The 26421-nt window shown below is 37.8% G+C and overlaps 1 protein-coding gene across 1 annotated transcript in view; it reads right to left on the bottom strand.

Annotated features, from left to right (window-relative positions):
* LOC124643707 (DENN domain-containing protein 2B-like) overlaps positions 1–26421 on the bottom strand; it is an 81394-nt gene that overhangs the window by 33808 nt on the left and 21165 nt on the right. Inside the window, exon 2 of the mRNA XM_047182748.1 lies at positions 5281–5865. Within this exon, the coding sequence (XP_047038704.1) occupies positions 5281–5865 (585 nt within the window). The remainder of the gene's footprint in view (positions 1–5280; positions 5866–26421) is intronic.

Here is a 26421-nt window from a genome sequence, read left to right as displayed (position 1 = left end):
TTCTACCAGCTCAGTCATATTTTGAAAATTAATTTAAATTAATTAACAAAATTATGTCCGGCCTCCATATAAACCGCAGAAATATAACGCCACTTCCATGTAAACCGATACTAATGAACTCCGTGATTCTCATCCATGTGAGTCACAGATAATAATCATTGCACAACCAGAGTGTGTACTAGTGCTTTATATTACTAAAAAAAGTTTTATCGTTTTATCAGTAGTCATTTTTGAAATCTTATCAATTATATTGGTTTTATTTATTGAAATACTGTTTAATTAAAAGAGAAGTAAGTTGGGATTTTATGTTAATATTTTACAAGCACCTTATTTACCATGTGTGAAAGCAGATATTTATTTATTTTTCAGTACATAATACCTGCATTTTAGTTGCATCCTGAAAATTATCTTAAGTTCCAGTTAATTTAATTTGTGTATGCTAAGGTTAACGTATATTTTACGTAACTATAGTTCGGCCATTCAGAGAATGCGTTCCTGACACGTCGCGATTGAACTGACGACGTAACTTTGCAATGGCGTTGCAGTTACGATAAAAATATTTTTGCTGGTTGTTTACCGTTTTAACAATTGAGGAGCATTAAAACAACATTATTATATCAATAATCAATGAATGTAGTTACGTCGTCAGTTCAATCGCGACGTGTCAGGAACGCATTCTCTGAATGGCCGAACTATAGGGATACTAATTAATCATTCTGCTTGCAGCATATTCACATCTTAGATCAATATTATTTTTTGTTTGTTGAACCAGCTCGGCAAGAAAAGCTTGCCGAGCACTTATTTTATAGATGAGCAGCAAAGTGGTTCCCACAGGACGCTATAACAACGGCTAGTTAACCATAAAATGGCATAAAACTCTTGTACAAAATATAATTATTCCACTTCCAATGACGTAGCGAATCTACATCAGAGTTTCGTCACCAAACCACAGTTTATTATTAACTGTTTTCGAGTTAATCCATCTGTTCCACTTTGGCAACATTTTAGCTTACGTAAATGACTGCAAAACAGTTCAGTTGTTATATTTAAATCTAACTAAAATTATTATGGTGAAGTACCAATGCAACTTTTCTAAGTTTGTATGTACTTTCTAAGTATATCTTGGACACCAATGACTGTGTTTCGGATGGCACGTTAAACTGTAGGTCCCGGCTGTCATTGAACATCCTTGGCAGTCGTTACGGGTAGTCTAAAGCCAGTAAGTCTGACAACCAGTCTCACCAAGGGGTACTGGTTTGAACTGTTTACGAAGTTAAAATCCTTTCTCGGTTCGCACATTTATCAGAGGTTACGATAAGGTTAAAAGTTCAAAGGAAAAATTATTAATTATCTGTAAACGTCATCTATTTCGTAACGTTATAAATAAGAGAATCAATATTTCATAATCACTGCTAAGATAAGGTAATTATTACCATGGAGAACAAAATGACTAGCGGAGATGTCAACGGAAAATCTCATAAGAAAGTAGCGCGACAACATGCGGGTGTTCGGGGGACGAAGAACGTTACTGACTCCACCCTCAGGATGCTTACATAAAGACAGGTTGCCGGTTCAGACAAACCTGTACGGGTAGGTAATATAAATATTATACCTGCACTGATCGGTACCTACCCGTACAGGTTTGTCTGTACCGGCAACCTGTTTCTTTATGTAAGCACCCTCATACGCCTTCTATTGAACCCGATTATTTTTTATCAAAAATCTTCAACAGAAGTCTCAGGGAACCCGAACGCCTCCTTAGTTCATTCCTACTGATCGTTTTAGCCATACGTGGCCGTAGTTGACGTAGAAGAAGGCTCCTGACCTACCTTAAGGCATCTCCACTCTCTATTCCTTCCTCCGTGTTTACTACTGACTGCTGTCTCATTAAAATCAATTTTAATTAATTTAAACGTAAAAACGTTTAATTACATCAATGCCAACACTTTTTATCGCTCTCTGTACGTAAGACCTTTTATCTCTTTCAAACACAAACAAAACATCTGCTGTTTCACTCACATTAAGAATCATGAACTTGCCAATGAATATTATACCTTAATTATTTGACTTTAGAGTGTTTAGAGTATATTTAGCACCAGCCGTTTTCCGTTTCACCCGCGTCCCGTGGGAACTACTGCACGTACCGGGATAAAATATAGCCTATGTTACTCGGGAAGAGTGTGTAGCTTTCCAACAGTGAGAGATTTTTTCACAACGGTTCAGTAGTGCGGAGCCTTTTGGATACAAACAAAAAGATGTTTCGTCTTTATTATATTATTAAGTATAGATAGATTGACGAAGATTTTCATTGTTGTATCACTTACAGCGAATTATAAACTTAATTAATATTTAGGCCATTCTAAAGTGTACCTTATTCACATGTAATTAGAGTATATTTTGCGTTGAAGTAGTTTTTCATTGTTTTTATATTTCATAGTAATTTGCATTCTAGGTAGTAGTAATTAGGGTGTATTTTAAATTTTTTGCGAATATAATTAGATAAGTAATTGTTTGCAAATAGTATGATAATAATTATTATAATTGATAATTGTGTCGTGTTTTGGTGTGTAATAGCTATTCTGCTATAAAAGTATTGATGTTATGATTTTGAATATTTTTAAGGAGACAGTGAAGGAAAATATTGAGAAAAACCTGACTTATAAGGTTTGAAATCATCTATCTGCCTTGACTTTAAAATCAAATGTTTGTAGCCCATCATGTAGGATACTTATCTATCAAAGGTATAGTGTCTTATTATAGTAATATTTGTTTGAGGTGAAATATGGTATATTGTGCTGCAATTTCGAGGATAATACACCCAAAAATTTCTTCAAAGACTTGCATCAGTATGAAACTAAATTCCAACCAAAAATGATTAACCCTTTGGAAGTGGTCTTATTCAACAAAAAAGTTTACTATTATTCAAAAACACTTATCTAGCACCACACATCTTGAATACAAAAAACCCTAACATTTGCTACACACAGCGCCATCTACCGTTCTACCCTGGAATTACCAACTATGAAAGTTAGCCACAAGTTTCCTACACTCCCCGCTACGAGCGCTGTTGTATATGGCGCTTCAAAATAGCCTGTGTTTCGTGTCTCGTGTTTGTATATTTTCCTGTATTACAGGTAGGTATAGTACATAACGTATGTAATTTTATAGTTTTTTGTTATGTTGTTATTGTCACATGATGGTACTTACTAAAACTGTGGTTTCAGTAGGTAGGCAAGCATATGATATATTTAGGTACGTTGTTTATTATTTTTTCTGATTATTTTTTTCACAATAGCATTATTATTGTTTCAGAAGCCGGCTGTAAGAGCGTTCAAAATCTCCGTGATGCGGCTAATGCGTATAGGCCTTTAAACTTAATGTTAGTATATCTACCAATATTGAGTAAATTGAGAAAAACTAGAGGTCTTTGGTCTGCAGCATGATAAAAGATACACAATAATCTTCTGTAATAGGTATTATAAATACGAAACTAAACTTATTATGCTTTCAGTATACATATAGAAGTATTGTGGAGGAGAAAATCGGCTTCAAAATACTAATACTTAATTTAAATAAAATAGGTAACTACATGTTTCGTCAGAATAAAGTAAGTACTTATGTAAAAGTTTTTTATTCAATTACCGATTCAAAGGAAACAGTCAAGTTTATCAAACTACGATATGACATGATAAACTCGGGGACAAAGGAAGTACACCTACTTTTAGTTTCTACTGGAAGTCGATATTATTATCTTCACTAGTATCAATAGTTAGGACAGCTACAAATAAAGTAATTGAGTCTCTTTTACAGTTGAGTTAATGGAGTAAGAATTGAAACTTGGGTTTCGGAAACAAAGAACGCCCTAATCTCAAGAACCATAAACTAGTTTGAAAAAACTTTTAGTACCTACTGTGCAGGCTACAGGCTTCTGGGCGAAACCGCTGGCTGGCATAGTGTCCACGACAAGAAGATGCAGTAAAAAGACTATTCATTGATGACCCTTTGACTAAGGGCTTAAGACATGGAAATTAGACGTGGTTCAATAATCAAAAAGATAACACTATAATTTTAACTTATTGATAAACCAACATCATCATCCGCTGAGCCTTTTCTCAAAAATGTTGGGGTCGGCTTCCAGTCTAACCAGATGCAGCAGATTACCAGTATGCCACAAAAAACGATTGCCTAACTGACCTTCACAACCCAGTTACCCGGGTAACCCAATACCCCTTGGTAAGACTGGTGTCAGACTTACTGGCTTCTGACTGACTGCCAAAGATGTTCCAATGACAGCGCCTTTAAGTTCTATGCATCTTTATTAATTCATCACAACCAGTTATCCGGACAACCCTTGGTAAGACTGGTTGATTTAAGTAATGATCTATAGTGATTGATAGACCTAAATCAAAATGATGAAAGACGTAAGTGTAGGTTCACAGAGAACTTGATGCAATACAATATGGAAAGTGTGCGCCTACGCAGGATAACATAATAGCACAATCAACTGTTGCATAAACGGAGTTCGCAGGGGCTTGGTTAGTCAAACAACGAATAAGTTAAAGTAGGAATTTGATTGGGATTGTAAATGCAAAGCTAAGTTATATACAAGTCATATCTGTCTTACCGTTATTATAAAACGCGAAAGTGTGTGTCATGTCTATTATGCAAAAACGACCTACTGGATGGACTTTGGCGAAACTTGGCAGTATAGCTTCAATATCAGAGTACTTAATACAGGTTATCTATGTGCAGGAATTAGTTCCCTCAGTACGCAGCTGAAATCGCAAGCGAAAGCTAGTATTCCCTAAAGTTCTAAAGTAATGTTAAAATCCATATCCAGTCGTTTTAGAGTGGTTGGTCCAACCTTTTCTATGTATCTATCCCTACTATTTTATTACTACGACTCTTCGACAAGTCTAGAATCGTACAACTATAGTTCGGCCATTCAGAGAATGCGTTCCTGACACGTCGCGATTGAACTGACGACGTAATAACATTCATTGATTATTGATATAATAATGTTGTTTTAATGCTCCTCAATTGTTAAAACGGTAAACAACCAGCAAAAATATTTTTATCGTAACTGCAACGCCATTGCAAAGTTACGTCGTCAGTTCAATCGCGACGTGTCAGGAACGCATTCTCTGAATGGCCGAACTATAGGTAGGTTCAATGTAACTCTCTCTTACAACATATTCTTAACGCATGTTATCATTATCCATAGCATTTTCTTCCTGAAATACAAAATTACAAACTACTAAAAAAAGGCAGAATACTCACATTTTCTCTATCCAAATCCAATTGGGTATCCCTTTTGGGCAATGTAAAACTAATAGCAGTCTCATTCTTCTTTGGCCGTAACCTTTTCTGATCCGTATGATATTTCCCCGGATTCCTCACGTAGTCCCCATTCAAATTCTCTATAGATTTCGCGTTTTTTAACTTGGAAATCAATATGGGTTTCGGTTTTATTGGCACTGGTTTTTTCTGTTCGGGGTTTGTGAAGCCGGTTTCGAAATTCTGGCGTAGCTTTTCGAATTCGGTCTTGTTGGCCATTTCTGTTTCTGTGGTTAATAGTGGAGTCTCGGGGGATATAGTAGGGGTCTGTGGGGGTAAAATGGGCGTCTGTGGGGATGGAGTGGGGGTGTGTAGGGGTAAAGTAGGGGTGTTTGGGGATAAATTAGGGGTGTGTGGGGGTAAAATGAGTGTCTGTGGAGATGGAGTGGGGGTGTGTGGGGATAAATTGGGGGTGTTCGGAGATAAATTGGGGGTGTTTGGTGATGAAGTGGGAGTGTGTGGGGTTGATAGCTGTATTTCTGGTGTTGGTGCTCTTGGCTCGTATGGGATGTCATAGATTTTCGGGTCCTGCAACAAAAGATAGGGTTCTGTTAATATACTTAATGTACCTACACAAACTGTATGTGTTATTTTTTAAAAATCGGACATCATGGTCCGAAATGGAATTGCAGGAGCCATATTGTTGTAATTGCTGAGCTATATGGTATTGATATTTAGTTTAACGCTTTAACACTACATATCGCTTCCAACTTTTAAAAATCTTTTGAGAAATCACAAAAAAACAGGGCATATCGGAGGCTTAAAAAACTCTACTTGGGAACTTCTATTTGGGAAATCATTAAAACACGTCAGTTTGGAAATACATAGTCTCAATTGGACAAAAAAAATCGATCTGAAACTTAAAGTAGATACCTACACTACACGGAATCTAAAAAAACTCAATTAAACACAGCATAAGATCTTAGGCTACCTATCTCCAAGAATAATCATGAGAAAAAATATCCTTCATTTAGAAATTTTCTTTTCTCATCTCATAGATCAGTTCATACAAAATTCCGAAACAACCAGACAATTGCAATAGTCATCAAATATAATAGCTTAATCACAGTAACCTCTCTCGAACGTTATGCGTCTGACATTTGGCGGTAGTTAGAAAGTTGCAGCTCAATTTTAGTGTTTAACGACCATTCTTCAATATTTCATCCATCTGTAGTTTTGTGTTATTACTTGTGATGCGATAATCAGCTACGGCGGCTGTCCTCATGTGAAGAATTAGCCACCTGCGCAGGACTGATAATAGTGCACAAGCATTTGCTTGGACACAGGTGCACTCCCTATTCCTTCACTCTCGTAGCGCGATGGGACGACAATCCGACACCACCAGAGAGAGATCAGGCGCAGGACCGACATTTACGTGCTCTCCGATGCACGGGTGTATCAATCACCAATTTCCAGGCTCCGGGCAGCTTTGTGCGTTTCTACAACCCACAAAGCGATTTCGGCCCATCCGGGAATCGATCCCAAGGCCTTGTGCTCAGCAGCTCGTGTTAACAATGGTATTGTTGCTTTCTAAATATCTAAACGGCTGTTTTCTTTGAAAGATCAATCTGTATAGTGATAGTTTATATATTTAAGTAGTTATTTTTTACTCGAAATGTGCATTGTGTAAGCTATTATACTGCCACCCGAACTTACAGCGACTGCATAAATCGGAGAATAATTCTGCTTTATTTGCAAAAGTTCCGAAACTAATAAAGCGATTTGAAAAATTCTTTCACTGTTGTAAAGCTACACTCTTCCAGAGTAACATAGGCTATATTTTTTCTCGGTACGGGCAGTAGTTCCCACGGGACGCGGGTGATACCGCGGTATGTTATTTGAGGAACTTTACAACTGTAAAATAATTCCAAATCGATTCACTATTTTCGAAGTCTTCCCAAACAAAGGAAAACATGTATCCTCTTCACAAAATTACTGCAGACCACTACAAAACCGCTTTCTTTTATCAAAATCAAAACATTGTTTGTTCTTTACAAATCTATTATAGTAGTAGCATTAGTATAATCTGTCTGTCTGATTATCTCGTATGAGTAACATTCAGTAATGCTAGTGTCATTGTACTACAAGTAAACAAAGCACGCTAGTAAGTATAGTACGACATGTAGTCTGGAAGGTGGTGATTGATTCACCCGTGCATCGGAGAGCACGTAAATGTGGGTCCTGCTCCTGATCTCTCTCCGGTCGTGTCAGATTGCCGTCCCATCGCGCTATGAGAGTGAAGGAATAGGGAGTGCACCTGTGTCTGCGCAAATGCTCGTGCTCTATAATATGTGCTACGCAGCTGGCTGATCTCCTTAAATGGGAACAGCCGCCGTGGCCGAAATCGGCCGTGGACGCCATTATTATTATTATTACATGTAGATGATTTGTGTGTGGTTAAGGTTGTGTTTATTTAGAGTTTTATCACCATTTTCCCAACATTTCAGTTTCTTTTGTGATCGGAGAAGCATATCTTCTCTTTCAATACTTCTTTCAGATTATAGTAACGTTACGATAATCTCGTATGAGTAACATTCAGTAATGCGAGTGTGATTGTGCGAGGAGTAAACAAAGCATGCTGGTACAGTACGTTATGTAGACAATTTAGTGTGTGGTTAAGGTAGGATTAAAGATTTTGAATTTATTTTTGTGTTTTATTTATCAAAACTTTCCCACCTTTTCAAGTTCTTTTGTGATCGGAGGAGAAACTCTTCTTTACCAATACTTCTCTATTTCATCTCACAAGTAACACTATTTCCAGCCATATCATCTTTCACACAATTTTGAGCGCGTTTTAGTGAAAAATGCCCGCTAAATGACAAGAAATGTAAAAAAGTGGGTTGGTCAAGCAGATAAGTATTGATTGAATAATTAACAGGTAGACGTTAAAAAAAAAAAAAAAAAAAAAACAACTTTTCAGCATTGTCCGAATGCTGAAAATCTAGAGGGGTATATTATAGCAATAGTAACGTTACGATTATCTCGTATGAGTAACATTCAGTAATGCGAGTGTGATTGTGTGACGAGTAAACAAAGCATGCTAGTGCCGTTGCGGCATTCTGGGACAGTACGTCATGTACGTGCGTGTATTTGTAGACGATTTAGTGTGTGGTTGAAGCAGGATTCGAGTTTTTGAGTTTCATCATTATTTCTGTATCCTTTTTCTGATATAGGTAGATAGATAAAAAAAAATTATAACTCGACCAAAAAAGAGGCAAACATATTCAAAATAAGAATAAAAGTGGATACCTATATTATGTATAAGTGGATGAGGTCTTAAAATTCTAAAACATCGAAGACAAAAAAGCAATAAGAACATATATTTCAAAAATGACAATCAGGAATCGTCAAATACGGAAGGTATACCTACCTTCCCTACCCTGTTCACAAGTTATTAGTGGTCGGTGCAATGTATCCCGATTTGATTTCTCCCTGCCAGCCATCATACTAACATCCACTCCCTTATTTATCATGTCAGGAAGTCAATCTATCAGTGATAGTAAGTATGACGGATGATAGAAACGCATGAACCATATAGTCCCGACTTTAAATAATATAAGGTACAAGACAAGATGAAAAAGAAGAGATGAACCACATCCAGACTCCTAGACTCTTGGGGAAAACCAAACTTACTCAGGGTTTCACTCAGGAAATTCAAATGGCTAGGAAAACCAAATAGTTCAGATTCCTAAGTGTCTCACAAAATACCAGAATACAAACAAGAAATTGGCGGACTTTCAAGTATTTTGCAATTTATAAAAACTTCGCTTTCAAAAAAAGTAGGGGGAATGCCCTAACTAAAATAAACGCACATTAGAATTTACGTGAAATAAATCTCTTCGAAAGTTGATTATATGTACTAGAGTCTGCACAAGTCAAAATGTATGAACCACTCTTGCGCATACTCGAAGCATCAATTGGCTCACTTCAGAACGACAAACTTAGTTGACGAAAGCTCTTACTACAAAAAAGTTAAATAGACGATAGTCACAAGTTTAAGCAAAATTCTCCAAACAATATATTCTTAAACACGCGCCGAACGTGTTTAACTTTTTTGTAGTAAGACCAAGAGTATTTTGTTCTTAGATTTCAAATAATAATAAATAACTTCATTTACTTTTATAAAATGTGGTACAAGAGTTGGTACAAAAAATTATAGTGCTAGACACATTCCACAGTCATAAAATAGCATACAAATATTGAGAAAAAAAAGACAGACAAAATAAAATAAATAAAAGAGATATCTTTTAAATATCTTGTAATGAAGTAGTTACCAGTCACAGAAGCACAACACCAGCGGCAAAACTTAATGACTTATTAACTCGAAACGTTTAATTAACTATCACTGTAAAAACACATAATTTTCCGTCGATACAAACGACAATCACAGCAACACAAATCCGGCAGCCAGCATGCAACTGTTTATCAATAATGAAATTCTAAAAACATTGCATGACCGTTTGACAATTTATTGAATTCTTGTCTTGTTTTTGCACTGACGTTTTAAGTATACACTTTGAAGTAAAGTAATATGTCTAAAAAAATTAAGTATTTTAATTAATTTAAGTCACGCTCGCGGTTTCACTTGCTTCTGATAGAAAATGTATTTCAAATAGGCCTTTGCAGGCTTCTATGAAACGTCACACTAGTTGCACGGTTCCAAAAAGTTGGTCTCATGTAGAAGAGCCGGCAAGAAACTCTATAGACGCTCTTTTAAAAACTAATATTTTCACAAACATTCTATTACATAACAATAGTAGAAGCTCAACCTACTCGAATCAGGATCGATTCCTGGACCCGTACGAAACCACTTTGTCTGTTTTAGAAACTTTCACAAAACTTCTTCTTCTTCCTCCGAGCCTTTGTCCCAAACTTTGTTGGGGTCGGCTTCCAGTCGAACCGGATGTAGTTGAGTACCAGTGCTTTATTTACAAGGAGCAACAGCCCTATCTGACCCCCTCTTTCACAAAACAGCATGTTAATATTACACACCCGTACCTGGGAGGGCAAGTGGCGCCGTCATCCCCGAATGCTACTCAGTAGCAGTCTTGACTATTCCACGTCAGAGGCCGTCAGTCGGATTTGAGACAACTGTGACACTAGGGCTTGTTACGTGATTAAACTTACAGGTCACTAGATAAGAAGTAGAAGACTCCCTTTCACAAAAATCCGTTCAACGCTCTTTAGCCATTTTCCCGTGATTAAACAGTGTAGCTCACTCGTTAAAACTCCCAATTATTATCAAAATCCATTGAGCTAACAAAACCGTCACTCTCTCTAGACAAAGAACAACTCCGTAACATTTACGTGGAACATCGAAATCCAATCAGTGGACTTCGAAAACAATTCCTGTGGACACGTTAGTAATGTGTCGCATTCTTGATCAAGAATGTTCCTATTCATATATTTTTCAATTAAACCGTAAACAAACATTGGATTATAATAACTACGATGTTACGTCATGCGTTCTTTGGTAAACTGTGAGGATTTCTTGCGATGGAAAAAGGAAAATTTGATTGAAGTACTCGATTGGGGCATTTTGTCTAGTCTAGGACTTTAATACCTTCTAAAATACTGCAAAATCTATGAAGCAATGTTACTAATGCCCGGTTTTTATCATCATCTGCCTAGCCATTTCCCGAGTGCATATGATGGGATCAGCTTCCAGTAAACGTATGCAATGTATTAGATGTCTATCAGAACGCAGAACAGATGGCCGATGAGGCAGAAAAGTTCTCAAGTGGCGACCACCACCCGGAAGACGCAGCGTTGGCAGGCAACCCCACTACATGGACGGACGATCTGGCCAAGGTCGCCGGGAAGCAGTGGATGCAGGTTGCTGAAGATTGAGCGAAGTGACGAACCTTGGGGGAGGCAGCAGTCCAGCAGTGGACGCCTTTCGGTGATCGCAGTTACCTGGTAGAAGTTGTCAGTTTTCTGGCTTCTAGTTACCGGTAGCTTGCGTTCGCCCATATGCCTACGTGTGATAGCAAAACAATTGACAGTACAAAAATAACGTTAGAAAACCGAGCGACCGCGTATATCGCGAGGAAGAACTGAGCGAATGTGTTGTTACACTCGATTTTTATAAACAAGAAACAATTCATTTTGCTTACGAACTCGTATCGTTTTTTCTATGATGGTTATGTCAAAACTACCATCTATGAGTCTTATACCAGCATATTATGGGCATAAATCGAGAAGGAAATGCAATCCAATCAAGCTTATTTTTCCGATGTACCCTACCAGAATCTGTCAAATACCAATCGAACATAAACATTCCACTATTGTGATAAGGTTGATAATCTATTGAAGAAATGTGACAGACAGTAGCTTGCGCATGTTGAGGCACTTGCGCAGGTTACATGCATTTTATAAACGTGCGGGTCCAGCGACTCGCGCATGTACCAAAGCGAAATACCCACCCGCGTGCTCTTGTCACTTGCGCATGTTAACTTGCTCCAACTACATGCGCCGTGTAGACGCAGCCTTAAAACAACTGTTCAATATGAATTTTTAAAAGACTTCCCAAAAACAACAAGAACAAAGCATTACCTTTGTAAATTCTTTCTTTCCTGTCATCTTTCTTTATTATGTGTATGTACAATTTGTAAACAAATAAATAAAGAAGGTTCTCAATTCCTCAGGATCTTTTTTTTGACGTTTAATTTTCAAAATAAATGGTTGTTTTAAGAAAGCTAACGTTGATGATGTCGGTGAACTTGGGCTAAGACTAGCGGTAGTTGCGGTTGCAACAACCTGTGAGAATGAAAGTCGACATATCAGGTGTTCGGGCTAAATATAGTGTGACATTAAGTGCGAATATAGTGATCGGTATGTAGAATTAGTTTTGCTCGCGTGTTTAGTAGTTATTATATGTAATAATAATACTCATTGCACGCTTGGTTGTCAAAAGTGAAAAGTTATTTGATTTAAAGTCACGTTAGTTTCTGCAAGTGCAAACTTCAAAATCTAAAGAAAACTAATAAACACTGAAACTACATACATTCTTATCGAGTGAGCTGCAACTTTAATCACCTAACAGGGCTTATTGCCACAGTTTTCTCAAAACCACCTGACGGCTTTTGACGTGGAACGGTGAACGGATCCCAGTGTTATTGCTGGGAAGAAGAAACGGTGATGAACAAACTTCCCAGCAATCAGAACAACAAACAAAGAGACATGGAAATTGGTTTAAGCATTGCCATCCAACATGGACATGCTAAAATCCTATTAGGTACACTGCCGGGTGGCAGCGATGAGGACGAATTTTTAGACGCCCTTTATTAGTTTGAAGTTTTTTTTAAGTAAAGATAGATTCAGGTTGCTTTGAAATAATGTACAGATTACCTGTTTCATAGTAACTAGTGATAGTAAAACACTTCACATACTACAAACCATCACGCACATCGACTACTTACCTCAATACGAGCGGTGTTTACTCAACACTTCCGCAGAAAATCGCTCTTAATTAAACGGTATGTTGTCGCGTGAAAGTGACAAGCTTGATATTGGTTAGATACCGGTTCTAAAATATGGAGTTTGTTTCCTTCGGTACATCGGGAAGGAATGACAGGATATGTTGAGAAAGTGGTTTTAGGGAAGTAGCAGAGATCCATGTAATCCATCACACTAATATTATAAATGTGAAGATCTGGATGTTTGGCATACCTGAAGCTAGACAATAATATAGCTTACTAGCTTCCATCAGCGGTGTCATCCGTCTCCAACGGGAATTATTTCACAAATCCGGGAAAAAGCAGCCTACAACTTGTGCTCAATTTTGCTATCTGACAGTTTTTTCAAAAGGGACCAGAAATACGCCAGTAGCAAACAAAAAAACTCCCTAGCTTTATAATATCCCACCCAAAACAAAAATGTGAAAGGCTGCCAAGTTCGATAATATGGAAATCCTTCGCCTATAAAAGAAGTGAGATCTGAATAAGTACCAAGTTCCATACACATACCTCAGTTAAAAATAGTTACTTTTTAATGATGTTACTTCGCAAGTTTTCACACACCTTCTTATAAACCTACTAAACGCAATGAATCAAGTATTTAATTTTCTATTAAAACTTGCCAAGTAACATTATTAAAAAGTAACTATTTTTAACTGAGGTATGTGTATGGAACTTGGTACTTATTCAGATCTCACTTCTTTTATAGGCGAAGGATTTCCATATTATCGAACTTGGCAGCCTTTCACATTTTTGTTTTGGGTGGGATTTCATTTATTTTTGTAAGGTTGTTTATTATATTTTTTTCTTATGATTAAGTTAGTTAAGGAAATGTCTCATTTATACTATCTTTCAGATTTTTGAATATGCACTATGCTTTTTACCAAGAAATGAACTAGATTAACTAAATGGACTAGATTTACCAACTGACTGACATGACATGTTATCATATATTATGTTCGTGGATCAAAGTTACACATTCGTTATTTTCGAAAGTGACTCACACTTGGCCGTTTTCAGATTTTTACTTTGACTAAATACAAACCTTTGTAACGAATTTCAGATCGGTACGACCATTCGAAGATATATTATATAAATATAGATAAATTTAGTCCGTTTTAGTTCCTCAGGGGTATAAATTTACACTGGGTATTTTACACCTTCAATATTTTGAAACCGACTCACACTTGGCCATTTTCAGATTTTTCCCTTTACCTTGACATAAAGACCTACCTCCATGCCAAATTTCAAGTCAATACGACCATTGGAAGTGGTCTAGGTTTTTGATGAGTGAGTCAGTGAATCAGTCAGTCAGTGAGTGTATAGTAAAAATAGCGATTTTCTGACGTCAATATCTCAAGACCTATAATGGGTATATTAATGAAATTTTGTATTTTAGATAAGTGAGGGGGTCTCAACAGATACTAGAAATTTGAAATGTGTAAATAAAATAGATTTTGAGTTATAGGGGGGTCGAATTTGGCCCGAAATGGTTCGTGTAATATAACCCACGGCCGGTGTGTCGCTTTTTTTGCTCCAACTTTGCGGACACACTGCCGTGTGTCTAGATCAGTAAATGTCAGAATAACACACAAGCAAAATTTTACCCCTGCTTGCAAGAAGTAGTTCCCTTAGGAAGCGGGTGAAACCGCAGAAGAAATCTAGTTAGAAATAAGGAAAAAAAAATAGAATACTAGATTACATAGCAAAAAATTGAGCGTTTCATGTGAGTGGCCTTGACTAAAACCTGTCTGAGAAATCTTTGATTATTATAGATATTAATATGCGTATCGTTAGCCAATTGCTAGACATGTTATTGTGGTATCTATTGGCAATCCGATGTTATGTACAATTTAAAAAGATGAAGATGTATCAATAAATATTCATAGAGCTTAAGGTCGCTGTCATTTGAACATCTTTGGAAGTCGTACCGGAGTCAAAAGCCAGAAAAGATGGCACCCAGTCTTACCAAGGGGTAACGATTGGCCCGGGTAACTGGGTTGAGGATATCAGATAGGCAGTCGCTCCTTGTAACACACTGGTACTCAGCTGCATCTAGTTAGACTGGAAGCCGACCCCAACATAATTGGGAAAAGGCTCGGGAGATGATGACGGGTGGAACCCAAGTCTGACAACCACTCTTACCAATGAGCATTGGGTTACCCAGGTAGTTGGGTTGAGGTCAGATAGGCATCAGTTAGTATAGCATAGTAGGCGTCAGTTTTTCTTAAAACAACTACATAAGAGAGTAAATAAGAGAGTGCATAAGGGACTACATAAGAGGAGTACATAAGAGCGTACATAAGAGGAGTACATAAAAGGAGTACATCATCATCATCATCATCATCATCATCATCATCATCATCAGCCTATAGCAGTCCACTGCTGGACATAGGCCTCTCCAAGTGCACGCCACTGAGATCGATTTTCGGCTGCTCGCATCCAGCTCAAAAGGAGTACATATGAGTATATAAGAGGAGTACATAAGGAGAGTTCAAAAGACAAGTACATAGGGATAACACATAAGAGAGTTCATAAGGAGTATGATGGTGATGATGACCTAAAATAGGCCAAAATTCCAAGCGAACAAATTTGATGCCTATTCCACGAAGTTCTTCTGATTACGCATAATGATCTGATGCAATCGGCGCCCACCGTATCGAGGGTACGGTTTCCGGTGCTTTGTTTTAAGATATTCTTTATAGTAGCTATGTTCTTGTGTTCAGCAGGTTATTGATCGATGGATCTCGCGAAAACAGTAACAATAGTTGGCAAAAAACTTCTAGAGACAGTTATTCACGTACTATCACAAAATGACATTGACCCTTTTAGTTTAAGCCGAATTTCGACCTGCTTCTATTTGATTGTTACTCTACGAAATCCTGCTCCAAGATGACATAAATGTCATTAGCCGATAGTAACAAATACTATAGCGGGTATAGCGTATGCGCGAGGCATCAAAAGACTGAAGATGTCTAGGCAAAAACTGGAGATTAGGTTATGCTTCCAATTTTAATTGTAGTTATACCAAGAACTTTGGTTAAAAATTAATATTATTGTAAACGTAGTTAACCTTAGTAATATTTTACAGCATCGTTACTGCTTACATTAAGAGTCTATGATATTTATAGGCAGGTATTTTAATATAGGTCACATTTTCCCCTTCGCATTTAACGGAGGGGTGATCTTAAGGACACTTGCTATTTTTACATCCCTGTCAACAGGGGGATGAGAATATCAAGCAACTAACTGAGCACAAATTCAGACTTTGGACTTCATACATCATCATCATCCTCCTGCCCGTATCCCAATTTTATTTGTGTACGGCGTAGCAAGTATTCTCCTTCCATACTCTTCTATCTGCCGTCATCTCACAAGCAGCATTATTTTACATAATATTACTGGACTTTTACATAATATACGAAAATAAGGAATATAATAAAATGTTCATAGGTTTAATGACCTCACAATTTACTTATCAACACATATTGAATACAAACTATTTCAAAATTATATTTTAATAAAACTAATGAGCCTGAACAAAACTAGTTCTTACCTATACAGGATATCGTAGAATCAATAATAATATCTAAATCACGTTTTGGCCATGGTCTTATCAAATACGTGCGTACGACATAATAAAATTACTAACGTATGTTTAGTTTATAGTTGTACCTGCTTATTTTCAACCATGAAAATTATAAGGACACTGTAACATTAATAACATCCAGGCCGATTTTAGAACACGGCGGCTGATTATTTGCAGCATTTGAGCAGATAAAGGTGCACTCACTATTCCTTCACTCTCTGCGCGCGATGGGACGACAATCCGACACCACCGGAGAGATCACAAGCAGGACCGACATTAACGTGCTCTCCGATGCACGGGTGCATCAATCACCAACTTCCAGACTCCAGGCTGGTATATGAAAGCTTCTAAAACCCACAAAGCGATTTAGGCAAGACCTGGTATCTGAACCTAAGACCCCATGTATGGCAGTCGCCCTACGCTATCATTAAAATTGGTTCACCAGAATTATGGAATTAAAATGTCTGCTTCATTTTTAGAAGCACTGTAACTCGTTCATTTCTATTGAGTCATATTTTGATAAGAAAACCGTGTTAACGCAATACAGACAAACAGTGTAACTTTAGCATAGTTTTTTGTTTATTACAAACTGGGTCTTCCGTGTTTCGGAAGGCACAATAAATTAGTGGGCCCTGACTATCGTTTTAACATCTTTGGCAGTCGTTACGGGTAGCCAGAAGCCAGGAAGTCTGATAAAGGTATCGGGTAGGCCGGGTAACTGAACTTCAGGAGGTCAGATATGCCGTCGCTCCTTGTGGCACACTGGTTCTCAGGTGGGGAAACCGAACCCCCTATAGTTGGGAAAAGGCAAGGCATATGATAGAAGCCGGGCGTAGTAAAATTGTCTCTTAGATTTTGCAATATTTTAGAAGGTATTGGAGTCCGCAATTTTAACATTAATGTATTCTAGACTACTAGCAAAACGGGTTCTTTTTCAAACCAGATTTATATCTTGAGCGATATACATGCGATTAATTAAAAGCGTTACACTTGATTTTTGAAATATCTACATGTCAGCGAGGCATGGAGCGCAGTATGCTCAACATAAGAAAAATACAAAAAATAAGACATACTGAAATCAGACAAACTACAAAAGCTACTGACGCTTTAAACCAGTCTCTAAAACTCAAATGGAAGTGGGCGGGACATGTAGCGCGACTTCAAGACCAGAGATGGACAAGGAGAGTAACGTCATGGACCGGCCCTCTGGGCAAGCGCTGCAGAGGAAGGCCGCTTACGAGATGGCAGGACGAGATCGTTAGGACGGCTGGCCATGACTGGATACAGAAAGCCCTGAATAGGGAGCAATGGAAATCGTTGGAGGAGGCCTTCACCCGAGGAGGGGTTCTGGATAACAAACCAAATACTGAACAAAGCACTTAAAATTACTTTAAATATATCTAAATTCATTAAAACAAGAAACGAATTGATTTAAGTTAAGTTTAGTTAAAAAAAAAAAAAAAACAAATGTTATTTAAGTTTTTATTTTTCCATGAAATATAAGGCTTTTTTATTTTTTTTTTATTTATTTATTACACTTGATTTTTGAGACGCGATCCATCATTGTACCTTCTCTTCACTGCATAATATTATATTACAAAGAACCGTTGGTCTTCTGTCTGTACGAGAAAAACTACTCGTTAACTGCACGTATTCGATTATGAAGTAAAGTAACGCTTGGTGCAATCAATCTATATGTGATTACGAGTCTACATTCATGTGATTACGAGTTCCTCCGTATTTCGGAAAGCACGTCAAATTTATAGGTCCCGTCTATCATTTGAACATCCTTAGCTGTCGTTACAGGCAGTCAGAAGCCCAGAAAGTTTTACGAAGAGCTATCATGTTGTACGGAAACTTAAGATATTGAAAACTGACATTATCTACAAGAGGTGGACGACCAAAACCGCAGGCACCAACTAGTACACAACTAATTAATATCCAACTGAGATATTGGCGCCAGTGACAGCGACAAGTTAAGAGAAATCTATCTTTTCAACAGACCTGTTACGTGAGCTCCTGGCTAAGTAATAGCTGGCAATCTATCAAGGTTAAACTTTGTTTGCAACTGTCAAAATGTGGTTCCGTTCTTTAGTCGTTCCTAACTTAGTGTGTGGTGGTGTGTGGTGCATGTAGCTGAAGCAAGTTAACATGCGCAAGTGACAAAAGACAAGAGCACGCGGGTGGGTATTTTGCTTTGGTACATGTGCGAGTCGCTAGATCCGCAAGTTTTTAAAATGCATGTACCCTGCGCATTGCTTTGGTACATGCGCAAGCTACTTGCATCCTTAATGGCAGCTCGCAGTCGCTACAGAAAGAACACTTTTATGCCAAGTTCATCATCATCATTATCATCTCCAAGTTCACTGACAACATAAACGTCCGTTTCTTTTTAAATACTTTTCGACAAATAAACATTTTCCATGGTTGTATTCTGCATTGTGTGCATGTTTTTTTTTTTGATTGAATTTAGTTATAAATATTTAAGTACTTTTAAGATTATGTGGTGTTTGCCTGGAATTGGCTATACATTTAGCTTGTAATTTTTTGCATATATCGATCTTTCCTAAACATAATGTAATAACTATTGACATTCCAAATGTATAGTAGTTTATTTTGAAACTTGAACCTGAAAATTCGTAGACAACTGTTGTTTTATGAAAATTGACGTTTTGTCGGCCTTAGAAGGATGACAGATGACACCAAAAATTTTTTTGTCAACAACAACATCCACTGGTGAAAAACCGCTACTGGACTTAAAATATACCAAAAATAAAAATAACATATACTTTTGGCCACTTCATTTGAGAGTAAACTAGAGCATATTATGTGGGAACTGGGTTTAATTTTCATACAATGACAGTGTATTGTTATGGCATAAATGTTTAGGGCTGTCAAAACCAACTTATTTTTTGTGACTGCCTCGTTGTTCAAGCGCGACTACTGTGCACGGGATTTTGGGATTTGAAGCATAATAATCATAAAGCAGCCCGAAGTCTAGAAGTTGGTGGCGAAACAACCAGTAAAGCACGTAAATGTCAACCCCCTAAGCATGACCTCACTTCAGTCGAGAAGGCACTGTGATACACACAAATGTATCTCGTGGTGCACTCGCTCAAGCAAACAGTAACACATTGCGTGCGAACATTTCTGTCTCCAAGACACTGCAACCTTTGTGCACGAACACATGCTAGCTGTGGACACGTCATCATCTCCCGAGCCTTTTCCCAACTATGTTGGGGTCGGCTACCAGTCTCACCCAATACAGCTGAGTACCAGTGTGCCACAAGGAGCGACTGCCTATCCTCCTAGCTGTGTAGTCGTACGCGTACACAATTTCTGGTGGAATCTCAGTACATTATGTAGATTTTCGAGAATTTTCGTGGAACTATACCACTTGTTCAAACAAAGGATGGGAGTGAAGATCTGACTCACACGATGACAGGTCTTAAAGCCGACCGCGTCAACGTCAGCCCTCGGTCAGGCTATTGTTAAAAGATTATCTTTCTAGAGTAAACGTTAAGCCTACCCGCACACTGACGACTAAACAGTCAGCCAACGGTTGGACGACAGTTGCAAAAAACATTTTTTTTTAAACGTGAATTTAATAAAAGTTTTTAGTCTTTTTATACCCGTTAAATCTCTGATTGTTGTCATGTGCTCACTCCCATACATCTCCGTACTTATCAAGCGCAGTATCAAACTGTCGGCCGACTAAAAAGTTGATAGTGTGTGGGCACTCTTACTGAGATGAGTTCAGTGCGTTTAACATGAATGATCTGGTGTCATTGGTTCAAAGTTATTATACACAGGTGTTATAAGTCATACTTTTGTTTTTATTTCGTTTTCAGTGTTTTAAGAAAACGAGTTACTTGTAAAATAGGAATAGCTGTTTTTACACAGAATAGAAGAGAAAAACAGACTCGTTAAACCCGTTTTACTCCGGTGGTGTCGGATATTGTCGTCCCATCGCGCTATGAGAGTGAAGGAATAGTGAGTGCACCTGTGTCCAAGCAAACGTGCGTGCGCTATAATATGTCCTGCGCAGTTGGCTAATCTCCTTATATGAGAAAAGCCGCCGTAACCGATCATCAGCTAGGCATATGTCATATGTGCCACTCTTACTTGAACATACAACTTGAACAGCTCCAAATTTTTTCAATCGACAACTCAATATAATCTATCGATAACTTCTAAGCCCCTCACTAAATTAATAGTCCTGAGACAGATTGGCACCAGAACCCTGTTGCCCTGAGATAACACTAAGATACCAACATCGCAAAAAAACGGTCAAGGGTAAAACAATTAGCTGATAAAACTATTATGATGTTTGTTCCTTAAGATTTTAGAATTTTCTAGAAGAGATTTCTTAGTATCTTAATTATTGTGAAGAAAAAAATAGTCCAACCATCATCTGCCTAGCCTTTTCTCAATTATTTTAGGGTCGGCCTCTAGTCATCATCATGATATGAAGAAAGTAGTGGGCAGTGGATGGATGTGGGATGATCAAGAGCGGGATTTTTAGCGCTCACAGGTGGAGGCATACGTTCAGCAGTGAACGGCAATAGGCTGATATGATGATGATAGTTATTTTATTATGATAATACCTATGTGTGTGTAATGTTCCTGTGTGTGTAACCACTGCACAGTTCGAAAAGCATTCATATAAACACCGACGCCAGAGTAAATAAAATAATAATGAATAATTGATTATTGATAAAAAAATAAGGGAATTATTATTATTAAGGGGAACCTATATAAAGGGAGAGGAAAGTACTGAAGATGTTTGACAGATGTAATAATATGGATGGCAGATAGAAGATATTATGATATATGGAAGGATAATACACGCTGAGCCGACCTCACATAAAATAGGCATAAGGCCACGAGGATGATGATGACTTTGTTCTGTATAAATTCTGGTTCTTCAAACCTAACAGACAGACATGTGTCGCTGGGGAATTTGTTGCGCCACCTCTTCTTCCGAGCAAAAACACATAGGAAGTGGTGAAGGGCGTGCGTTTTGGGGGCTGTCTTTTGTTTTTGACGTTCGAAAAGTGCTGATTTATCAGCCTAATTTGAATAAACGTTTTTGACGTTTAATTTATGACGGATGATGATATAATTTGTCTCCATGTGGGGAGACTAGGGGCACATCTAGTTCTACATAAGCCATTCAATCATAAATTCTTGGCCCTTAATCCCAATCATAACAAACAAATCAATTAAACAAACACAATGTCAAAGATAATGCAGTTCACGGTTTAATCTGAGTTAATAATAAATATAGATCGTATTGACAATAGATATAATAGATTTCATGAGCTATCCACCCATAGGAAAATAGGTAATCTGTTACTGTTACAGCCTTTTTATCGTCCCACTGCTGGGCTGCGGGCTCCTCTCACACGGAGAAGGATTGAGCATTAATCACCACGCTTGCTCAATGCGGGTCGCTGATTTCAGACTTTGTAGTCCAGGTTTCCTCAAGATGTTTTCCTTCACCTTTTTATCAGCCATTGGTGTCTAACGGCCAATTTCTTCATCAAAAGTAAAAGTCAAAGTAATGTCTAAAGTAAAAGTAACGGTCAAATTCGTTTTTCAAGGCTAAAGTGACAGCAAAACTAATAGAAAAAATGAACTTGACCGTTACTTTTACTTTAGACATTACTTTGACTTATACTTTTGATGAAGAAACTGGCTGTAAGATATATTTAGAAAGTACGAACAAACTTAAAAAAGTTGCATTGGTACTTGACTGACCTAGAATCGAACCCACACCCTCATACTCGAGATGTTGGTTCTTTACCCACTAGGCCACGACTTTAATCTAACTACTAAGTAAAGACTGTGGGAATTACTACCCGTACCGGGATAAAATATAGCCTATGTTACTCGGGAAGAGTGTAGCTTTCCAACAGTGAAAGAATATTTGAAATCTGTTCAGTAGTACCGCAGCCTTTAGAGTACAAACAAAAAACATTAAAAAAAATCCTCTTTACCTATTATATTAGTATAGAATGGATGTACTGTCTTCGGCGTCAGTTTAATAACCAAGAACTATGTTTTGAAATAATTATTTATTTTAATTGTCTCCTTCAATTAGTGCTAGATAAACAGGCTCGATCTGTTATCGTAAACATAAGATGTAATAAGCCATCTTTTATTGATTCTGGTATCTTAATGCATTTTGCAAGGTGATAATCTCTGAACCTTTTGATGATCAGTATAACACGTGTTTATTTTAATTTCTACGTAATTTGTTTTAGAAGAATAATCATTTTAGTTGGAAAAGCTCATGGCTAAGGCAAAGCCGAAGCGATCGATTATAAGAGTAAGCATCGCTTGGCGTGGTCGGACCGTGGAAGGTTGATCACCTTCAACCTTGTCAAGAAATACATATATGCACGATACATTTTTGGATCCCGACTATTATTTGCACATCTTTGGCAGTTGCAGAAGCCAGAAAATGTGACAGTAGAAACCCTTACGAAGGGCTATCCAGTGGTCCGGGTTACTGGGTTGAGGAGGTTACATAGGCAGTCACTCCATGCGGCACACTAGTACTCATTTGCATACAGTTCTTAACTGGAAGCCGAGTTGGGATAAGGCTGATGAGATGATGAAACTCTTAGTGGTCTATAATATGTCTCTCTCTCTCACGTCCACTCATGCAATAAGGTTCTATGTCTACGTCCAATCCTACATATGTATATTTATGGAACTTATATAAGTAATACTCTTATATAGAATTAGGTCGCTACAAGTCTTGGTTCTCAAAACATTATAAACACAATGACAGCTACAGACCAATAATTTATTGTTATCATAATAATGTCTGATGCTATAAATGAAAATATTTTTATATAATATTATACTAGGTTACGCACGAGGTTTAGCCCGCATCCCGAGGGTACTACTTCGTACACACCTAGGTAAACAATAGTATATCCGCCATAGGACGTTGAACATAGGCCTCCCACGTAGATCTCCACAGATACCTGTTGGAGGCGACCTGCATCCAGCGTCTTCCGACGACCTTTATAAGGTCGTCTGTCCACCTTGTTGGTTGACGTCCTACGCTGCGCTTGCCAGTCCGTGGTCTCCACTCCAGCACTTTTCGACCCCATCGGCCATCTGCTCTGCGAGCAATATGGCCTGCCCATTGCCACTTCAACTTGCTAATCCGGTGGGCTATAACGGTGACTTTAGTTCGTCTACGGATCTCCTCATTTCGGATTCGATCACGTAAAGAAACACCGAGCATAGCCCTCAGCATAGCTCGTTGAGCGACTTTGAGCTTTGAGATGAGGCCGATAGTGAGAGACCACGTTTCGGTGCCGTAAGTCATCACTGGTGATTCTTAGTTGGTTGGCCTTAAATACTTATTTTGGAGTCCCAGAACAAACAAACAAATGTGATAAAAATTATATAAGAACATACGAGACACTATATATTTTTTGCATAATGACCCTACTATGCGAATATTTAATTTGTTTATGTCTTATCTCCGAAACGACTGATCCAAATTAAGTGGAATTTCTTGTTAACAATCTCAGTGAAAGTTTAATCTGATTACATATTAAACGGTCAATTTAATAATATATTGCCATTACATAATATTATCTGCAAGAACCTTTGTGGTAAACGGTTAAAAGTAAGTTATTGAATCGATACCAAAGCAATTTACATGTAAATCGGTTCAGCTGTTTTTCAGACGTAAATAAGCATAACAGACGGACATTCTCGTCATACTAATAATATAAAGCTAAATATTTTTTTTCGCTTGCCTGAAGGCGCTTATCTTAGGATCTACTAGACAGATTAGAAAAATTCAGTGTTAGATAGCCCAATTATCGAGGGAGGCTATAATAGGCTACATTTTATCCAGGTGCGCGGAGAAGTTCCCACGGGACGTGGGTAAAACCGTTGGCGAAAGCAAATTTTTAATTTACATTGTGTTACGATACATCTTTTCGACGTCAAAAATCATCAAATGACCCCGCTGTGGGTTAGCAGCGGTGAGGGAGTGTCAAACTCTACTGACTAAAAACCGTCGTGTTCCGTCCTAGGCCTTTTATGTACCAGGGCCGCGGTATCTCTTTCGAACAACCCGCAGCTTTCGAACAACCCGCAGTGTTACGATACATCTGAAACTGAAATCACTAATTCTGTGACCCATTTTTTTAACCTTACATATTTCAGCACTTCTATTTAGAAATACCCAACTTTTTCAAAAAACAGATGTCTTTCTTAACTAATTTCATAAACTTCCCTTCCGAAACCACTTGAAATAATATCTTAGTCATCCAAAAATAAACTAACAAAATATTTGAACCATATGTTTTTGACGTTTCTACCCTCTTGAGATATATTTAGATCGCGTCTGGTTATTTTTAACTGTAGGGGAATACTTTTAACTGTATCATTATGACTAATAACTGTAGTTTGGAGTTTAACCCAGTGTTGATTTTGAATAATGAATGAGTTTTGAATTTCTGTTCAATATTTTGTTTGATATTTAGTACCCTTTACCCTACAGAACTCGTGTCCTACTTCTTGCACCTGGGTAAAAAGTCGCCTTTGGAATTTTTCAGGATCTAGGCTCTACACTATCAATGTACCAGTTACTTTCGCTTTTCTAATAGATGTTTAAAATCTTAGACAGTTAATAATACAGAACGGATTAGGAAGGGCACTCAGTTAACTTGCCTGGGCTGTGGTATTGTTTGAAGGAGCTACCGCGACATCTGGGTTTCTTTTTTTAACGACGTCAAAAATCATCAAATGACCCCTTCTACTGCGGGTTAGCAGCGGTGAGGGAGTGTCAGACTCTTACTGACTAAAAACGGTCGTGTTCCGTCGTAGACCTTTTATGTACCAGGGCCGCGGTAACTCGCGCGAACAATCCCGCTTCAGAAGGAACATGCATGGGTGAGTTTTTATCAATAAATAAATGTAGGTAAGTACTTTCTTTCCACACTGATATAAATACCTTTTTCAGCACACACACTTTACCAAGTAAAAGGTCATTTTTAAGATTATATAAGGTGCTTTAATATTACCTGCCAGGACTTGAATGGGGGGTAGTATTGCGTTTATAGATTACAATAGTGAAAGAATTTCGTTCCCCGGAACAGTCAATTCAATTTGAGACATTAAACAAGTTAAATTAACATTGGCTCTACTCTGCATAACGTGGTTCACAAATTACGCGCGTAGTGTCGCTTCGTCCATGAAAACAACTGCTATCTCTTTCTATCCGTTCTGCAAGAATGGCAACGCGCAACTCTACTGGATGGTTAAACTAATAAATTAAGTCAAATTTATACGTATTTTTTTATTGTATGAAAAAAAATATGACAAATAATCAATTATTTATCTTCACTATTGTAATCTATAAACGCAATACTACCCCCCATTCAAGTCCTGGCAGGTAATATTAAAGCACCTTATATAAAAAATACGTACATAAGTCTCTTGTCTTTAAAGTCGACAATAAAACCTACATAATAGTCCATTACAAAACGTTTTTAATAACTGTAATTAAGAGTCACGGTCTACTTGTTCGCAAACTCTGAATAACATGATAAGTAATTAGCGGTAGATAATAAAATAATACTGTTGTTACATGGTATATAAGTTCACCGACCACACAAAAATCATCATCTTCCGAGCCTTTTCCCAACTATGTTGGGGTCGGCTTCAAGTCTAACAAGATGCAGCTGAGTACCAGTGTGCCACAAGGAGCGACTATCTGGCCTCCTCAACCCAGTTACCCGGTCAACCCAATACCCTTTGATAAGACTGGTGTGAGACTTACTGGCTTCTGACTAGCCGTAACGACTGCCAAAGATGTTCAATGACAGTCGGGACCTACAGTTTAACGTGCCCTCCGAAACACAGTCATTGGTGTCCAAGATATACTTTTAGAAAATACATATAAAACAGTTGTTTTAAGAAAAACTGACGTTTATTTCGTCGTTGAAACTGGACATAGGACAATTGGTTAGACTTTGGACTTAAACCAAATTAATG

This window comes from Helicoverpa zea, chromosome 28 (genome assembly GCF_022581195.2).
Source record: "Helicoverpa zea isolate HzStark_Cry1AcR chromosome 28, ilHelZeax1.1, whole genome shotgun sequence".
Classification (NCBI taxonomy): Eukaryota; Metazoa; Arthropoda; class Insecta; order Lepidoptera; family Noctuidae; genus Helicoverpa; species Helicoverpa zea.
Note: the sequence above shows the minus strand (reverse complement) of the source record. Positions and strands in the feature narration are given on the sequence as shown.